The following is an 18,255-nucleotide window of genomic DNA, read 5'->3' as shown; positions in this document are numbered from 1 at the left end:
ACTTGCATAGGTTTTGTATTCCTGCGTTTAAGATGCATTTTCGAAGACAGCAGCTTTCATAAACTGGGGTAAGAAGCCAGCCAATGTAAAGTTGAAATGCTTTGTACTTTCAGCTCTTTGTTAACTTTCCCAATTGTGTGTACCAGAAACTGTGGAGTGTGAGAGACATTCTTACCGCCTTGTGCTAGAAATACAGCTTGCATTGGAACAGAGGTTAAATTTTGCTCAGAACTGGGTTTTCTTTGGAAGACTAAATTGAGGTAGCAGTGTTTATTTGTAAAGTGCATGACTGTAAAGGCTCTGAAGATAAGAGGACAAATCGGAATCTAGTTAGTACTGTTTGAAGCAAGGTTTTGCAATGAACATTTCACTTCATATTTACATCTTCTTTGCGTGGGTGGTGGTGGTGGTGTAGTTTTTAAAGCTAGGAAGCAAAAGTTGCATCACTGATTAATGTTTGATTTTAATGCCAATGTTTTCCCTTTATGGTCTGTGTTTCCTGAGAACCAGAAGTTACTATCTTGAGTGGTGAATTAGTAACAATACAACCTACAAAGAGGGAGGCTGCAAAAGAAGTTAGCAGAGGTGTTTGCTACGTTTAATCTTTGTTCAGCACTGGTGCAAAGCAATGTTGCTCAAGCAGTCTGACATTATAAATTAGTTCCTCTCTTTCTTCTGATTATCAAAATGCTCAAGCAAGGGGCATGCTTATCTTGATGCCAAGCCAGCTATGTAATGCTTAGTGCCATACTGCTTCCAGGTGTAAGCATTGTTGCACTATTTCACACACACAACTTCTGTTTTCTGCATCAGATTTAGGTAGGATCACGTGTGCAGTGTGGCTTATTCCCCAAGAAAAGCCAGGCAAGCGCTAGAGGGTTGACCAAGGATGTTAAACTGTTTTAGGTATTGTCAATTAAAACAAAATAACTCAAGGACATGAATAACTGGGTTTCATTTAAGCAAGCTTAAGAAATGAGTTGAAGTGAAACTGGTGTGGCATAGACTGAAATGCAGTTACTGCACAGAGTACCTTGAACTGGACTGGGGAGAACTGCTGTTCCTGACAGCGTTTGGAGAACACTGAGTAAAGGAGGGCAGTCTAGATAAATACCATCTGAAATGTAGTTGTTAGTGTCTGAAACAGCGATGGATGTACTCTTAGTGTACAAACACTGCACTGGTGCTTTAGCATCGTGTTTTCTCCAGGGAAGCAGGTAGATTTGCCAGAGGTTCCACTCACTTAGTCAAAAGCTATCCAGCAGTGAATAATCCTGAGCAGGTCTGCAAACAAGAATGGATGTAAACAATTTGGTCTTCTCTGTTTGACTTCATGATGCAAAACCTAATTTTTAAAAAAGAGGAATGTAACTACTTGTTTGGAATATTGCACAACTCAAGCCAAAGCTGCTGCATGAACTCATTCCTTATTATTTCGTCTCTGGGCAGTTGAAGTGATCCTGGCCCCAAATTGGTGTGTTCTATACACTGCAGTCCTTGGCTAGCCTGAATCTCTTTTTTTTCCAAAGTTTTTATATGTCTCCAGAAGTTTTCTTATGTTAAGTATTGTAGAACTTAAAAAAAAATTCAAGACAAAGCTTAGTGTTAATGAAAATATGTTAAAATCTTTTCCTTCTCTATTCTCTGCTAAAGAGAGAAACTGGAGTAAGTACAAACAGCTTCACTTTCACAGACTTCTGTTGGTGGCAGCAGACTAGACATATAATAAATGATCTTTACAGAAAGCAATTAGATCAACATGGAGACAGCCCAAAATGTTAATGCACTGTAACGTGTTTTCCTAGTCTTTGTCACCAGACTGCAGTATCATGAAGAAGAATGACTTCTTTAAACAGCCTGTAGCCAATTTTTCTTGCAGACACCAAAGCCCTAGAGCAACATATTGTCTGTGTGCGGGTATATACAGGGAGAGAGTTGGAAAGCTATGGTTAAGGTTCTTTAAACTGCCAGGCCTTAACCAGAGCACACTGTCCGAGTTCGTTAATATTACTATTCTGTGACTTGTTTATTTTTTCCTAGACTGATACTTCTGGAATAGTTCTTGTCTTTTTTTTCTTTAGCTTTCATGCTCAAATAGATACAGGTTACTCCAGTGCATGAGTTGGTAGCTACTGGAGGATATTCAGCTCTGTGTGTGATACAGCATTCAGTTCTCTTTCAGTGTAAACATCGTTAAGGCACATCCTGCTGTAGCTTAACAATGTGATGGAAGTCTTCCGTTTTTAATAAAAACAGAGTTGCTGTTGCTAATCTGTGAGGGAAAGGAAATCAACAGAGTAGTGTTTAAATTTAGGATTTAAGTAGTTTTGTACAGCTCTGCAATGTCTATCATCGTTATCCTTGTCAGCAGCAAGATGCTTTCAGTCTAGGTCGTCCCACTCCGTGCAAACCACAAAATGAGTAAGTGGTAAAAGATGATAAAGTGTTCCTGCCTGGGGAAAAAAAACCAGTCATCAAGACTGCTGGAGGATAGGGAGGGGTTACTTTGAACTGTCCCAGTCTGGTCTTGCAGACTGAATGCCTGCTAGTGGTTGGAGTGAATTATGTGCCCTCCTGGAGTATATTTGCTGGTTTAGCTTCGTCCAGAAGGAATACAGTTTGTGTGCTCTATCAGAGACTGTTCTGTGATGTTAAACAAAGCATATTAAGTGGGATAATCAGGAAATGTGCATCAAAGCCACACTCCTGATCTGAATTAAAATGCTAGTATAGATGCACCCAGAGACTGCATTTAAACTGCCATGTAAGTGCTTGATACACATAGAATGTGCAATCTGAGGTCAGCAACAGTATTCAAAATCTCAAAAACTATATAGCAGAGCTGGAAAAGTTACAGAAACAGGTGTAATCAGTGTGGAAATAGCTTCCATACAGGGGACACTAAAAAACCCTAGGACTTTCCAGTTAGGAAGAGAGATGACTGATTGTAGCCTATAAAAATGGTGTATGGTGAAGTGAAGGTGAAAGACATTCTTGCTACCTTGCAGACCTGTAGATATGTATTTTCTGTCTTTGTGATTTGATTGATCAAATCAAACTGCTGCTCAAGTATACGTTTTGTGTCCCCTACACATAGAAGGTTGAGAATGCAGGAGAAAACAGACAGCGCAGGACCTGTTTTTTCATTATCCATGATCTATAACTCTTGGAGGTGTACCATGATTCCTGGTTGCCTTGGTGCTGAACATTTGAGCTCATTTGAAGCAGAGTGCGGGAAGCTATCTATACAGACTTCTGACAAAGTAGAGGAGCAGAAATTATGCATGAAAGAGAGGCACTTCTAAGTTGTGGATCATTAACAGGCCTCCATGTTGTCTGTCCAGGTCAATGTCTTGAGAAGGCAGCAGCGCATGATCAAAAACCGCGAGTCAGCGTTTCAGTCACGGAAGAAAAAGAAAGAATACATGTTGGGACTGGAGGCGAGGCTGGAGGCAGCCCTATTGGAGAACGAGAAACTCAAGAAAGAAAACAGCACACTGAAGAGGCAGCTGGATGAAGTGGTATTAGAGGTAGGAGATTGTGGTGAAGATCTGGCTTTATGTAAAGACAGTTGCTCAGGTGGAAGACACTTGAACAGAATCATGGAAATGCTGACTGGAAGACATTTGGGAGTTTCTAGCCCAATCTCCCACTTGGAGCAGGGCTTTCACCAACTCTAGGTCAGGACAGCTGTTGCATTATCTAGTTAACTTTTAATTCCTTGTTTATGGTGCTTCTGAAGATTTCATTGAGAAGAAAGATAGACTGGATGGAAGCTGAATATAATGTACAAACAAGTACATTTAAGTAGTCCTGGGGTGTATTAATACGTAATTAGGCAAGCATAAATCTAAAAAGCAAGCATAATTTGGTTTATTTAGGTCCTGACATACCTTTGCATGTCTGTGCCCCCTTTTTATTGCATGTCTTCTCTGTTTTTTTCCTGTCTAGAACCAGAAGCTCAAAGTATCATCTCCCAAGAGGAGGACCCTGTGTGTGATGGTGATACTGGCTTTCATAATGTTGAATTATGGTCCACTGAGGTAAGCTGCCTAGGAATTCCTCTTTGCATAGCAAGTTTGCTGTCCTGCGATTTTTGTTTGAATCTTTAATACAGGTTGTGTTGTGTTTTAAAGCCTTGAGCTTGAAACCTGACTTCTGTCCTTTACTCTCCTCCTGCATAGGGGAAGACTTACCTGTATAATGGTTCCTCTTTTGGAATCCTTCTGGCAACAAGAGATGGATCTTGTACTTTTAATTTCTCTTGGCTTGGCATTTTGTTAATCAATGCAGCGTACAGCAGTTTGTCTACTCCATTTATACCTGAAGAGATTGAAAAGCCATGTTTAGAATCCTTTTAGGAAAAAAAGTCACAGACTTTGAGAGCTCATCTGCTTGTTTATATCTGTGCTAATCTCAGTAGCTATGAGTTTAAGCTGCTTCTAGTACCCAGTGCAGGAAATTCCACTGTTTGTTCCAGTGCTTTGCAATCCTGACCATTAGATGTGTCTAGCCACAATCTTCCTCATTACAGTGTAAGCCCTGTATTACTTGTCTTCTAGATCTGGTGAAGAGATTGTTCCCTCTCCTTAATAAGTTGAAGTGGTAATCAAAAAGCTCTCTTGTTCGAACTGTATCAGTGGGGCATAGGAACCAGAGAGCAGGAAGGAAATGCTGCATTACTTCCCAGACACTTTATGAAAAGAAATCTGTGGAAGAGAGGAGGCTAAAAAGGGATATTCCTGCACATATCTGTCTATTTAACTGGCTTTGGAACATAGAGTCATAGAATGCTTTGGATTGAAAGGGACCTTTACAGGTCATCTAGTCCAACCCCCTTGCAAGAGCATCTTCAACTAGATCAGGTTGCTCAGAGCCCCATCCAGCCTGACCTTGAATGCTTCCAGGGATGGGGCCTCCACTACTTCTCTGGGCAACCTGTTCCAGTGCCTCATCACCCTCATTGTAAAAAGTTTCTTTCTTAAATCCAGTCTAAATCTGCCCTCCCTTAGTTTAAAACCATTGCTCCTTGTCACAACAGGCCTTGCTAAAAAGTCTGTCCCTGTCTTTCCTATAGGCCCCCTTTAAGTACTGGAAGGCTGCTATAAGGTCTCTCTGCAGCCTTCTCTTCTCCAGGCTGAACAACCCCAACTCTCTCAGCCTGTCCTTGTAGGAGAGATGCTCCAGCCCTCGGATCATTTTTGTGGCCCTCCTCTGGACTCGCTCCAACAGCTCCATGTTGTTCTTCTGCTGAGGGCTTGAGAGCTGGATGCAGTACTCCAGATGGGGTCTCACCAGAGCAGAGTAGAGGGGAAGGATCACCTCCCTCAACTTGCTGGCTATGCTTCTTTTGATGCGGTCCAGGATGTGGTTGGCCTGGGCTGCGAGCGCACATTGTTGGCTCATGTCCAGCTTTTTGTCCATCAGTACCCCCAAGTTCTTTTCCACAGGGCTGCTCTCAATCACATCATTCCCCAGCCCCTATTGAAACTGAGGATTGCCCCGACCCAGGTGTAGGACCCTGCACTTGGCCTTGTTGAACCTCATGAGGTTCACACAGGCCCACTTCTCCAGCTCGTCCAGGTCCCTCTGGATGGCATCCCGTCCTTCTGGCGTGTCAACTGCACCACTCAGCTTGGTGTCATCTGCAAACTTGCTGAGGGTGCACTCGATCTCGCTGTCAATGTCATTGATGAAAATATTGAACAGCACTGGTCCCGGTATGGACCCCTGCAGGACACCACTCATCACTGATCTCCATCTGGACATTGAGCCGTTGACCACTACGCTCTGGATGCAATCATCCAACCAATTCCTTATCCCCTGAACAGTCCACCCATCAAATCCGTATCTCTCCAATATAGAGAGAAGGATGTTGTGGGGGACCATGTCAAAGGCTTTACAGAAGTCCAGATAGATGACATCCATTGCTTTTCCCTTGTCCACTGATGTGGTAACTCCCTCATAGAAAGCTGCTAGGTTGGTCAGGCAGGACTTGCCCTTGGTGAAGCCATGTTGGCTGTCTCGAATCACCTCCCTGTCCCCCATGTGCTTTAGCATAGCTTCTAGGAGGATCTGTTCCATGATCTTCCCAGGCACAGAGGTGAGGCTGACAGGTCAGTAGTTCCCAGGGTCTTCCTTTCTACCCTTTGTAAAGATGGGCACAATGTTTCCCTTCTTCCAGTCATCAGGGACTTCACCTGACTGCCATGACTTTTCAAATATCATGGAGAGTGGCTTGGCAGCTACATCAGCCAATTCCCTCAGGACTCTGGGATGCACCTCATCAGGTCCCACAGACTTATGTATGTTCAGGTTCCTCAGGTGGTCACGAACCTGATCTTCCCTTACAGTGGGAGGGGCTCTACCCCCCTGGTCGCCAACATTTTGTCCATTGACTGGGGAGGGGTGAGGAGAGTGGTTGCCAGAGAAGACTGAAGTAAAAAAGTTGTTGAGTATGTCAGCCTTCTCCTCGTCTGTTGATACTAGGTCACCATTCTTGTTCATCAGTGGAGGTACGCTTTCTTTAACTCTCCTTTTCTGGTTGATATACCTGTAGAAGCCCTCTTGTTATTCTTTGCATCCCTCGCCAGGTTCAGCTCCAGCTGCGCCTTGGCCTTCCTGACCCCATCCCTACACAAGCGGGCAGCGTCCCCATACTCTTCCCAGGTTACCTGTCCCTGCTTCCACTGCCTGTGCAGTTCCCTCTTGCTCTTTAGTTTGACCAGCATGTCTCAACTCAGCCGTGCTGGTCTCTTCCCTTCTGTGCCTGATTTCCTACATCTGGGGACTGAGAGCTCTTGCGCTTTATGGAAAGCATCCTTAAAGATCTGCCAGCTCTGTTCTGCTCCCCTGTCCCTGAGGACTGTTTCTCAGGGGGTCCTAGTGACTAACTCCTTGAAGAGCTGGAAGTTTGCTTTCCTAAAATTTAGCGTCCTGACTAAACTCCTCGCCTGTCCCATATCCCTCAGGACTGTGAACTCCACCAATGCATGATCGCTGCAGCCCAGGCTGCCTCCAATCTTGACGTCACTGATGAGCTCACTTGCATTGGTGACCATCAGGTCCAGTATTGCATCCCCTTGGGTAGGGGTGTCTATTACCTGGGTTAAGAAGTTATCCTCAATGCCCTCCAGGAGTCTCCTGGATTGCCTACAGCTTGCTGTGCTACTTTTCCAGCAGATGTCGGGGTGGTTGAAGTCCCCCAGTAGGACAAGAGCTTGCGAGCGTGAAGCCTCCTGTAGCTGGAGGAAGAAGGCTTCATCAGTGGGCTCTCCTTGATCAGGTGGCCTGTAGTAGACATCAACCACAAGGCTCCCTTTGTTGCCTCAGTCTCTAATTCTTACCCGTAAGCTTTTGACCTGCTTGTGGCTATTCTTCAGGGACAGCTCTTCACACTCTATCCGTTTCATAAGGACCTTTTATATGAAGCTGTTCACTTTTTCAAAAGGGGAAGATATTTCAGTAGATTCCCAGTCAGCAGTGTCTCCATTTGTCCTCAAAACCCCAGTCAAACTAAAGGAATGGGATGGGATAAATCTGGAGGAGGACTTTGTTTCTGACTATGATAAATTTTTACAATGTTGGTGTTTGTATTTTTAATAGTACTAGAAAATGTGCTGAAACTGAAATTACTTTTGAAGTATTTGCACTTATTGCAAATACTGTTTATCTCAGGCAGTGAAATACAGCTGATAATTTTACTTTGATATGAATGATTTTAAGGTAGACCATTTCTTAGTGCATTTAGGGTTGTATTGGGATTTTTGACTATCAGGCAGAAAAACCAGCTTCCAGATACTAAGCAATTGATTTGTACATCCCATCTGCATTTGCAAACATTACCACTCACTTGAGAGACACTGTTCTTACTTGGTGAAAACTAATAGGACCAGTAATCTTTCTGAAGCTGGAAGACATTTTAGTTGCCTCCACGTTACAATGAGGAGTTAGAATGCATGGAGCTCTTGTTAGTTTTGAGAGGCTTGGAAACATAGAGAAGATGAGTGGGAAGTCTTTTACAACAGTGCTCTAAAGTTCCTGTGTCAGCTTCTCTACCCCCAGGAATGATTAAGGTGTTGAGCCTTAAGAAAGAAAGGCTCAACTGCTGTCAAGAAACTGCTGTCAAAGTAGACTGAAAGGTCAGTTTGTGTTCATATCTTTGCAACAGTTGGTAACTACAAGAATGTGACAGAGTTAATTTCTTGGCCTGTTTGATGTTTAATAAAGTAGGTAAAGCAAAAAGAAATTCTTGGATGTCTGGCTGAGCACACCAGTGTTATTGTGCCTGAACTAGGTGGTCTGCATCAGTACTGGGTTTGGGCAGTGAGGAGAAATGTAATTGCAAATTTGCAAGGAATTACTCCTCTTATCTTTCTGCCTTTTTTTTTTTTTTCTTCCAGCAGAATAAATGCTTGCACTGCAATTAAAATACTAGACTGTATCAAGGTGGTATGAATGTTGATTGTGCAATACCCTTTGGAAGGCCCAGAATGTGGCATATGCAAACCATTACTTAAGATTTCACTCCTCCCATATGCATTTTCTTCCTTTTATAGAGGTGTCACTGGATGGTAGCTCCATGAACGTGATAGTCATGATTGCTGTTCTGCTTAGTCCTTAACAGTAGAAGTTTCCAATACATGTGATGTTTTTCAGTCCCTGCCACTTCTTATAGAAATAAGGATTTTTTTTTTTTTTTTTTTTTTTTTTTTTGTTAAAATGCCCATGCTAGCTTATAGTTCAACAAAACTACTTTTTTTCCCCCTGAGTTAGCTATCTGTGGAATACCTAATTTCTATGCAGTGGTCAACTGGAGATAAATTGATTTGAAACTTTGTGACAGTGTTGCCATTTTTCCTATGTAGGAAATCATTTCACTGGCACACCTGTATGGAGGTATGACAGCATTCAGGCCCAGGATGTTTTGATTCAAACATATTAGCAGTGAATATTTTATTATTTAAAACCAATGAACCATTGCAAAGAGAGAGTGACATCCAAAAAAAGCAAAAATGTGGGAATTTCACCCCCTAAATTCTGTAGCAGACTTTGAAATTCCCTTAGCTGGCCTTATTGTAAGATGCTTCTCAGTTTCTTAATCAGAAGTGATGGGATTCTTTGAAGGTTAGAGGTAAAAAAAAAAAGAACAGATATATAGGTTTTCTCTTTAGCTGCCTATTGCCATCAAATCAGAGAAGGCAGGGAAGCAGTCGGGTTGTCTGGGGACAGGCATGTGAAGCTGAAAGACAGGCAATCCTGCAAATGCTCCGTGGCCTGCAGCAGTTTGGTAGAGGTGCAGTGTTTGGGCACTTGGCATCCCACAAAAAAACATGTGGATGGTTAGCTGTGTAGTAAGTTCTATGTTTTCTTCTGCATTGGTGGATATGTGTTGTACTAGCACTGGTTCACATGATTTTGTTTACTGGTCTTAAGTCTTGTTGACTGTGTATGTAAGTGGTGAGATGTTTGTGATGTTTCATGGAGGATTCTGAGGCTGTGCTGTTCTGCTGTTTTAAGATTATGAGAAGCAGTCCAGGATGTGGCAGCCCTTGGCAAACAAGTTTAGCAGATAAAATTATTCTGCTGACACATTTTTTTCATGCTGACAAATATACTATGTGTATGGGTAATCTGTAACATTGAACATGGGAATATGGGAGTGGGGCTGAAAGTCTAGTAGGGAAGCTGGCGTATTGACCCAAAGAATCTGTTTGCAAATATTGGAGGGAGAGTCTAGTCCAGTCTGTTTAATTGCCAACAAGGTTTTCAGAACATTCTTCAGTCTCGGAAATGGCACCATGTTATCTCAGATAAAAAATGTAAGTCGAATTAAATATAAATTGAATATAAATGTGAATTGAATACTTTCTGGTCATTAAAGTGGCTTGTATAGAGTTAATGGTAACTCTGCATTATATTGTACTGTGTTACTAAACTCTTTTGGGTTTGTTGATATTTGTATAGAAAACTGAAACTTTCAATTATTAAAAGCAGAAGTGATTTAGCAGGAATTCTATTAGTGTAAGTTTCTATTTCATGTATGATTTAGCAGGAATTCTATTAGTGTAAGTTTCTATTTCATCTATTTGCTTTATATTAGAAGAAGGGTGTCCAGGAATTTCCCATCTGTGTGTCAATGAACTATTCTCTAGTCTTTGTGATTACTTGGATTTGGATTTAACATCTATAAAAATTTCCTTTTATTATTATTTAAGGATGATTGGTGAGGTGTATGAAGGGAAAAGGGTACATTTTGATTTAATTCCTTGAAGAGGTCACACCGTTCCCCCAGTCTTACATACCATGAGGTGCAAGACAGGAACTGGCAACGCACCGTGTTTGCACAAAAGACAGTGAGCACACAAACCTTGGCATGCAGCGGGGTTGGGAGCTGGAACCATGATATCTGGAGGCAGCTATCTGTGGGAGGCAGTATCTCCTGCCTTCACACTGGTCTTCTGTGAGAGCCAGTGTTGGTCAGTGCGGCTGTGTTCTCAGCTGGCATGGCACCCCTGAAAGATTGCTGACTTCTGGCATTAAGAAACATCTAATTAGCTTTGCATTTTTTTTATCACCTACAACGTGAAATCTGAAAATTTCCAGACTGTTACAATTCCTAGATGCCTTTTTTTTTTCTTTTTTTAATTTCCGTATTTGTGTGACTGTGCCTGCATACTAACCAGATCTGAAAATGTGTTAAACAAGCACAAACAATGTTGAAACAAATGGAAACCAAGCACATGTTCTGGTCTAAACAATCCATGTATTTATTTTGAGAATCTTTTTCTTATGTTTCTCTTCCCTGTTCCCATTTGAATATAAATGCGCTTGCGTGTTTGGTTTTTTTCATGCAAGTCCTACATGTGATAGTAAAATATTTGCAGGAGGCTAACTCAACTAATGTATAAAAAGTAGGGAAGGGAGAAGGATCACAGAAGATGCAAAAGGTAAATTTTCTGCATCTCTTCTTCTTGGGGCAGTAGCAGCAAAGCATGTAAGCCAGGTACTTGCTAGTGGCCCTAGAATTATTTTCTTGGCTATGAAAAATCTTCAACTAATTCCCCCCCCACCATTCAGTCTGCTGAAGCTTACGTGGTGGTCATCATCTAACAACAGTCTCAGAGCATTTATAAAGGTGTCAGCCAGAATGTGTGTCAGCCAATCTACCATTTCAGATATTTAGTGGACAGAAAACAAAGCAAAACATGAAGTTGGAGAGAGGAAAGGCAGATCTGTGAAGAGATTGGAACAGGGGTTTTGAGAAGGTGGTGTGGTTTTTTTTTTTTTTTTTATTATTATTAATTTTGGGTTTTTTTCTTACAAGTTGGCCATCTCTGTATGGCTGGAACCCCTTTCAAACTGGAATACAGACTTGGTGATGTAACCAAAAATTCTTAAGCTGTATTTGTGGTGGTTGATGACTGAGGTGGTGATTGATGGAGCTAAGTAAAGCTGGTGCTTCAAAATCTCTTGTGTCCTGTTGACCTACAGCAGCTGTGCTAGAATTGCTGGCCTTTTGTAGAGACTTCATTGCGGCTGCTTTCTGGAGTGTCCTGATGGGCTTTCCTCCACTTTCCAGGACTATCTTGGAAACTGAATAATCTATTAAAAATTTAGATCCACTGAGCAATCTGCAAATAAAGACACCAGCCTGGGTAGCTGAGAAGCGTGATTTTTCTGCTGTTGTCATAGACTGCAACAAATGGAGAAGCAGTGATTTTTGACTCTTGAAAGACTTAGGGGTGTGTTCCATTTCTTAGATTGGTGGCACAAATGTTAGGAAAAAAAACCCAGAAGCGGTAAGATTAATCATCTTTTACTAAAAATACGCAGATCACCTAAGGGTTGTTCAGCTGCATGCTGCCAAGATCTGCCGTTTGTAAGCATGAAGTAAGCAAAACACAAGTCTCTCAACCAGCACCCAGATTAGCATCACACCTAGTCTGCAGGCTGCTAGTCGGTACTAATGTAGCATGCTGAGCTTTTGGAGCATGCATGATTTGGGCTGCTGAGAGCACCATCCGTTGAGCATACCTGTATTGGCATCAGTATGGTTTAGAGCCCTTACTCGAGCTGAGCAATCTTGAGTTGGTGTGTGGGAGAGCAGGATTATTCTGAGGTTTGGTGCATTCAGCAGGGTTTTCATGCAAGTTTGCTATTGTTTGAGCCTTAATGCTGGACTCCTTGATTAAAGAAACAGACCTGTCTTATGGCAAGCAGGAGCCTGGGGATACTTCAGTGGGATGTCGGAAAGTTAGAGAAATAATTTTGTAGTTCCCTTAAAGGGAACGTTAGCTGTGCAGGCAAAGGAGCTAATATTGTTACCACAACATCACATGCAGCAAGTGTTGTGTTGCTGCAGAGATGTTTGAACTGTATGTTGTGTGCTCAGGTTTGTCAGTGCAGATCCCACCCACAGCAGCCAGTCCTGAGCCAAGGTCTCAGTATGGTCTGGATCTCGCCACTGTGCTGCCCCAGGAGGAGAGCTCAGTCGTGAGACTGAGCAGTGTTGTGGCGTGTTTGAAAACACCCCAAATGTCCGCTTGAGTAATACATGCTAAGCAGACTAAAGCCATGTGTCTGGCACCTGCCTAAAATGAAGGGCAATGACTAGCAACTGGAACGCCTTTTTTTTTTTTTTTCTGTTACCTTAGCAGTTCTTCCTGATTGTGTGTGTGCTCCTTCCTCACACCATTCCGGTGCAAAGTTGGACAAGTTAGTTGAAACCACCAAGGGCTTGCAGTGTAATGGAGGAGGAACTCCCCAGCCAGGCTCCTTGCTTGGCCGTTGCCACCTTCCAGCTGAGCTAGTGCCCGATCTGGGAGTGGTGCTGAACTGTGAGCATTAAACATTGTACCCGTGGCCCATGATTTCCTTCAGCTGCAGGTTGGATGGTGTTGTCTAAACTTGCACCAACTGCTGAAGCATCTCTAAAAGATGTTCTGAGAACAGAGAACCACAAATTGTGGGCTGTACAACAGGTTGAGTTTCTTATTCTCAGTTAATCCAATCCTGGGCTTTTTTGCAACTTGGTGAAGGATAGAAAATGATTGTTTCTCTGCTTTTTGGAAGGCTCAATAGCCTTCCATATATCTTCGGGAGGTTAATAGACTTAAATGTGGTGTGTACCTGAAGTATGCTAACAAACATACATAAAAACGATGACAGTCAAAGGGCTATTAATTTCTTACACACTAGTAGAGAAGAACTGGTGAAATGTGAAGAGAAAACTATTAGATGAGTGCAAGAGGCATGCAACAGTGCCCTGTTAGCCAGGGTCCTTCTGGCTGCCAAGGAAATACAGAGCCCTCTGAGTGTTTTAGCAAAAACAGCAGAAGCTCTGGAAGACATTTGTGGCTCTTAACACTTCTAATACGGGAAACTTACTTTAAAGTTTGTGACACTGAAAGAATATGTTTCAATGCTGAGTTTGAGTGTACATTTGTGTTGGAGATGGCCCAAAGCTAGAAAAGTACTTCTGTAGCAGACCTTTGGTCTTGTATTGCAGTTTCTCCTTGAATAGAGAGAGAGAAATCAAGACGAAAAGGACAGGTTGAGTAATTTGGACTTGGGTTCAGGTTCCAGACCTTTCAGAACCTGTCTTTGTGGGTTGGTACTTGAATAAAATTGAATACCCTTGATTTTCTTACAAAGTACAACTGCAGGAGCAGGATGTGATTCCTTCCTTTACTGATCACAGCCACATGTTCATCCTGGCAGAGTTGTGCCTTGGCCTGGCTGTGCTCGCTTGCCTCGTCCTGCTGCTGCTGGTGCCGTTGCAGAGCCTGCACAGAATGCCAGATGCACTCACTGGTAACTTACCCTTTTCTCCATGTGTTCATCTGCCGGGCTGGGAGTGAAATACAGAAAGTTTTTGCCCTGAATGAACATTGCAGTTGAGACTGCTTGCATCAGGCCTGCCCAAGCTTTGGCAATAAAGGCGAGCCCACTTCCAAATAACCGTATGTAGTTTTCTAAGCAAAAATAAATGCTCTGGGTGTCGATACTTGCTTTCTTCCTTTCTTTTCTAATAGCTTTATTAAAAATAAATTGCTTTTTAAAGAACGCAAAACACAAGAAAGACACAGAGATCCTCCCTCCAGTTTGGGTTGCTTTTCTTATCCTTCCCAGCAGAGGAAAGAGGCCGGGCTCCTCTCACCAGCCCAGCACTTGCAGAGGGTAGCTCTGGAGCAACCTGGCAGGAGACGGTAGTGCCTTACTGTCGGCAGATGGTGCCCTCATTGGGAATAAGAAAAGAGAAATACTTTCCAGAGAGCACTTGGCACTGTGGCAGCCTTGTCTGGAATCAGTTAGGAAGAGGACAAGGTCCTCAGTTGGTGTCTCCTTGCAATGTCAACTTTAGCCCATTGGAAACATCCCAGCTCATGTTTAGAGATGGTTCTGTCCCCAGAAAACTCTTTGTTATGATATCACTATTGGCTTTCGTCTACAAATTACTGTACTACTTAAATGTCAATATTCAAAACTTGAAGTGCACAGGGTTTGTTCAGCCAGAAGTACAAATGAAATTTAGTTTGGGCTCCTGGCAAGACTTGCTTTCACATTTATCAAACTGACATTCAAACCAAAGAAGTAAAAATACAGCTAAAATATCAGGTGCCATTGAATGCCTGGAGAAACTGTGACAGGAGTGTTGCTTTTCTTTCCCTCCTATAATCGAATTTATCTACACTTCTGAACAAACATCTGCATGAAGCATTTAGTGGTTCTTTCTTTTTTCCCTTGGATCTGGTTTTGCATCTTAAACAAACCAATAGCTCAGCCAGTTTGGACAGGGTGTTTGTGGCTGTGTGAAAACCCTTTAATGCTCATGGTATCTGGGATGTCCAAATGCAGGCTGCAAAGCCTTGGTAGGCACCCCAGTTGTGTAAGTGGGACCTAACAGAAAAGGTTCTAGCTTCCAACTTCTGACTGGTCGTCTTGTCCAGTAAAGCCATTTCTCAGCTTCAGTCTTTCTTGACTTTTAATGTGGGGCGGTAACCCACTTGTGCAAATAGTAGGACTTGCTCAGGGCAGATATGCCAAAGTGCTCTTCCTTTTCCAAATTCTCATCTTGTAGCCCAACAGAATGAAAAAATTGTCCATGCTTTTACCATCTGTCATATGAAAACATTTTTTTTTAAGCAACTATTGGTATCTTAGCTGAAAATACTGTTTTTCAGAAGCTTTTCTCCCTCTGAATAGGATCATCTACCTTTCTTTTTCACTGTTTCTAGCCTCTTCTACCTCATGTTTTTAAATGCTCAACATTAACTTCATCTTCAGTGTCATGGTGTTGGAACCTGTTCTGTAGTCCCTTCCTGTTCCAGCTTGTGGTGTTGCTGTTCTGCCTAGCACTTGTAAAGCTCAGTATGCTGCAGGTGTTTCCAGATGTAGCTCTACAGGAGAGGTCTGTCCTTCATCCCAGCTGCTAAAGGGATTCCTTGGTCCTAAGTCATACTTTTCCTCCCATGTCAATGTGAGATGTCAAAGGAGGAATATTTCTGATATCCTGTGTCATATCCTCATGTACCCACTTTGAGAATGAGAAGTCAGAGGATATAGACCGTTACCTACATGTCCTCTCCTGTCTGTTACCTGAAGATGGAGCCCTATTCACAGACAGACTCCACAAGTGACCTCTTGTGGGAGAAAGGAAGGGGAAAAAAAGATACAACAGAACAACATTATCTATTCAGATGGGGAAAAAATTAACAAAACTCCCCAAGTAACTAGAAGGTGGAAGAAGGACAGTATTTCAAGTTGTGGGGTTTTTTCTTATCCAAAATGAAAGTTCTTTTGGTTTTGGGTCATTGCCACAAACCAAAGGAGCAAGGAAGGGGCTTGGGGTTTTTTTGACATATTTGAGACTTTGAGAAGGAACCTTTTGATCATCTTCAAGGTTCTAAAAAATGAATGGGAAATGGGAGGCAATTTCTTAAGGCAGAAATTGCTGCTAGCCCTGCTTCAAAAGGCGCGTTTTGTGGAAAAATAACAATCCTGATAAAGGAAAGGGCATTGGAATAAATACTGTAAATAATACCATATTTTGTCCTCAAGTTGGTGCCCATGTTCTCAGAAGTGGGAGCCATGGTTTATGTGTGTAAGGATGGCAAAACATACTCAGTTTGCTTCTGTCTTTGTCTTTTGCTGCTGAACATATCTTCTTTCAGGTTGAAACATCGCATACTTAGCTGCTGCCAAAAGTGAAATTTTAATTTTGGTGAAAAGATTCAGGTGTTTTAAGCATGAAAAGAGCAAAAATAAACATTTCCTCTCTATTACAGTTGATATAATAAAATGAAGTGTGTGTGGTTTTGAGTGGCTGTACAGCTAAAACAACTAAATTACAAAACCTGAAGATTAGCTGTGATTGCAGAGCGGTGCTTGTCTTTATCCTTGATGGGCTTGGTTTGGATTTCTCTACTTTTGTTCAGAGTTCAGGGTGAACTGGAGTAGCAACCTGTTGCATGTGGCACTTCACCTCAAACTGGTCGCCTTGCCAAGCTGGAACCTGAAATAACAAGAATTGCCTTTGCAGAATGAGGCAAATAAGCTAGACATGAGCCAACAATGTGCGCTTGCAGCCCAGAAGGCCAACCGTATCCTGGGCTGCATCAAAAGAAGCGTGGCCAGCAGGTTGAGGGAGGTGGTTCTGCCCCTCTACTCTGCTCTGGTGAGACCCCACCTGGAGTACTGTGTCCAGCTCTGGAGCCCTCAGCACAAGAACAACATGGAGCTGTTGGAGCGAGTCCAGAGGAGGGCCACAAAAATGATCCGAGGGCTGGAGCATCTTTCCTATGAGGACAGGCTGAGAGAGTTGGGGTTGTTCAGCCTGGAGAAGAGAAGGCTGCAGAGAGACCTTATAGCAGCCTTCCAAGTACTTAAAGGGGGCCTATAGGAAAGATGGGGATGGACTTTTTAGCAAGGCCTGTTGTGACAGGACAAGGAGCAATGGTTTTAAACTAAGGGAGGGCAGATTTAGACTGGATTTAAGAAAGAAACTTTTTACAATGAGGGTGATGAGGCACTGGAACAGGTTGCCCAGAGAAGTAGTGGAGGCCCCATCCCTGGAAGCATTCAAGGTCAGGCTGGATGGGACTCTGAGCAACCTGATCTAGTTGAAGATGTCCCTGCTCACTGCAGGGGGGTTGGACTAGATGATCTGTAAAGGTCCCTTTCAATCCAAAGAATTCTACGATTCTATGATAAATAGGAAGGAAGAACTATCATAGAAAAATGCAGATGTGTTACAATTCTACTGATAAGGTTTTTGTCAGCTTTAACTACATAATTACCTGGAAAGTTTCTCTGGTTCAATGTATCATTTTGAACAGGAAAGGAGAGAAGCAGAATAGGATAAAATGCCAGACCCAGTAGGTCCATCAACACACTGGATGGCTGATACACTTCAGGAGAAACAGTTCGCAGGAGAGTTACAACTTTCAGATCTTCCGATGGATATTCTTGGTTTCATGAATAAACTTCCCTATACTTTTAGCTGTCATGGCTCCAAATTAGGTAGAGTTGAGACATTTCACAGATGAGTGACTTCCAGCAGGAACATGTGGCATCCCTTTAAGCATCGGACTTAGTTTTTAGCTCTGATTCTGGGCTTGAGATGCTGCCAGCTGTGCTGATGCTTTCACTGGAAGAGAAGAAACATGATCTCCAAAAATATAGCAGATAGTGGAGATTATTTCTGCAAAATTGGATAGGCTGGTGTTGCCTGATGTATGAGGCTGTGAATAAACCATCCAGCTTTCCATGCTATGCAGTAGAAGCAATGAGACATTGGAATGCTAGTGTACATGTACAGTAAGGAAACTGTCTGTAAGTACTTTTCTGCCCACTGGTGCTAGTGAAAACAGAACCTGTAGCATTTCTGCTGCCTTGATTCTATGCTGCTGCCTGGAAACCTGAAGGAGAGGAGGCGGTCCAAACAACATCAGCCTGGATGTGGGATTGCCCTGGCTCTGGTGGTTCTGCAGAATGTGACAGAATTACTCACGGAGAGACCTGGGTTACTGCTAATAGGAGCACAAATGTGTTGGCAAAAGAGAGGGGATTGCTAGGCAACTATGTCTGTGTGCCTTCTGCTTAGTTGTGGAGTAATCTGCCCTCCTTGCTAGTTCTTACCTTTCTCTGTTATTGCCATTTGTATTCGTTGCCTGTTGCAAAGTGATGCCATGTAACAAATAGGAAAATGAGATCTTCCCCTGCAGAGTTTATGCTCTGTTATACGGAGAGGTG

At 42.7% G+C, this 18,255-nt stretch overlaps 1 protein-coding gene across 2 annotated transcripts in view; it reads left to right on the top strand.

The window, feature by feature from the left end:
• ATF6 (activating transcription factor 6) overlaps positions 1–18,255 on the top strand; it is an 86,087-nt gene that overhangs the window by 8,861 nt on the left and 58,971 nt on the right. For both annotated transcript variants that reach the window (XM_075508130.1, XM_075508129.1), the window contains exons 8-9: positions 3,345–3,530; positions 3,952–4,043. In XM_075508130.1, the coding sequence (XP_075364245.1) occupies positions 3,345–3,530; positions 3,952–4,043 (278 nt within the window). The remainder of the gene's footprint in view (positions 1–3,344; positions 3,531–3,951; positions 4,044–18,255) is intronic.

This window comes from Mycteria americana, chromosome 7 (assembly GCF_035582795.1).
Source record: "Mycteria americana isolate JAX WOST 10 ecotype Jacksonville Zoo and Gardens chromosome 7, USCA_MyAme_1.0, whole genome shotgun sequence".
NCBI classification, from domain to species: Eukaryota; Metazoa; Chordata; class Aves; order Ciconiiformes; family Ciconiidae; genus Mycteria; species Mycteria americana.
This window is presented reverse-complemented; position numbering and strand designations above follow the sequence as displayed.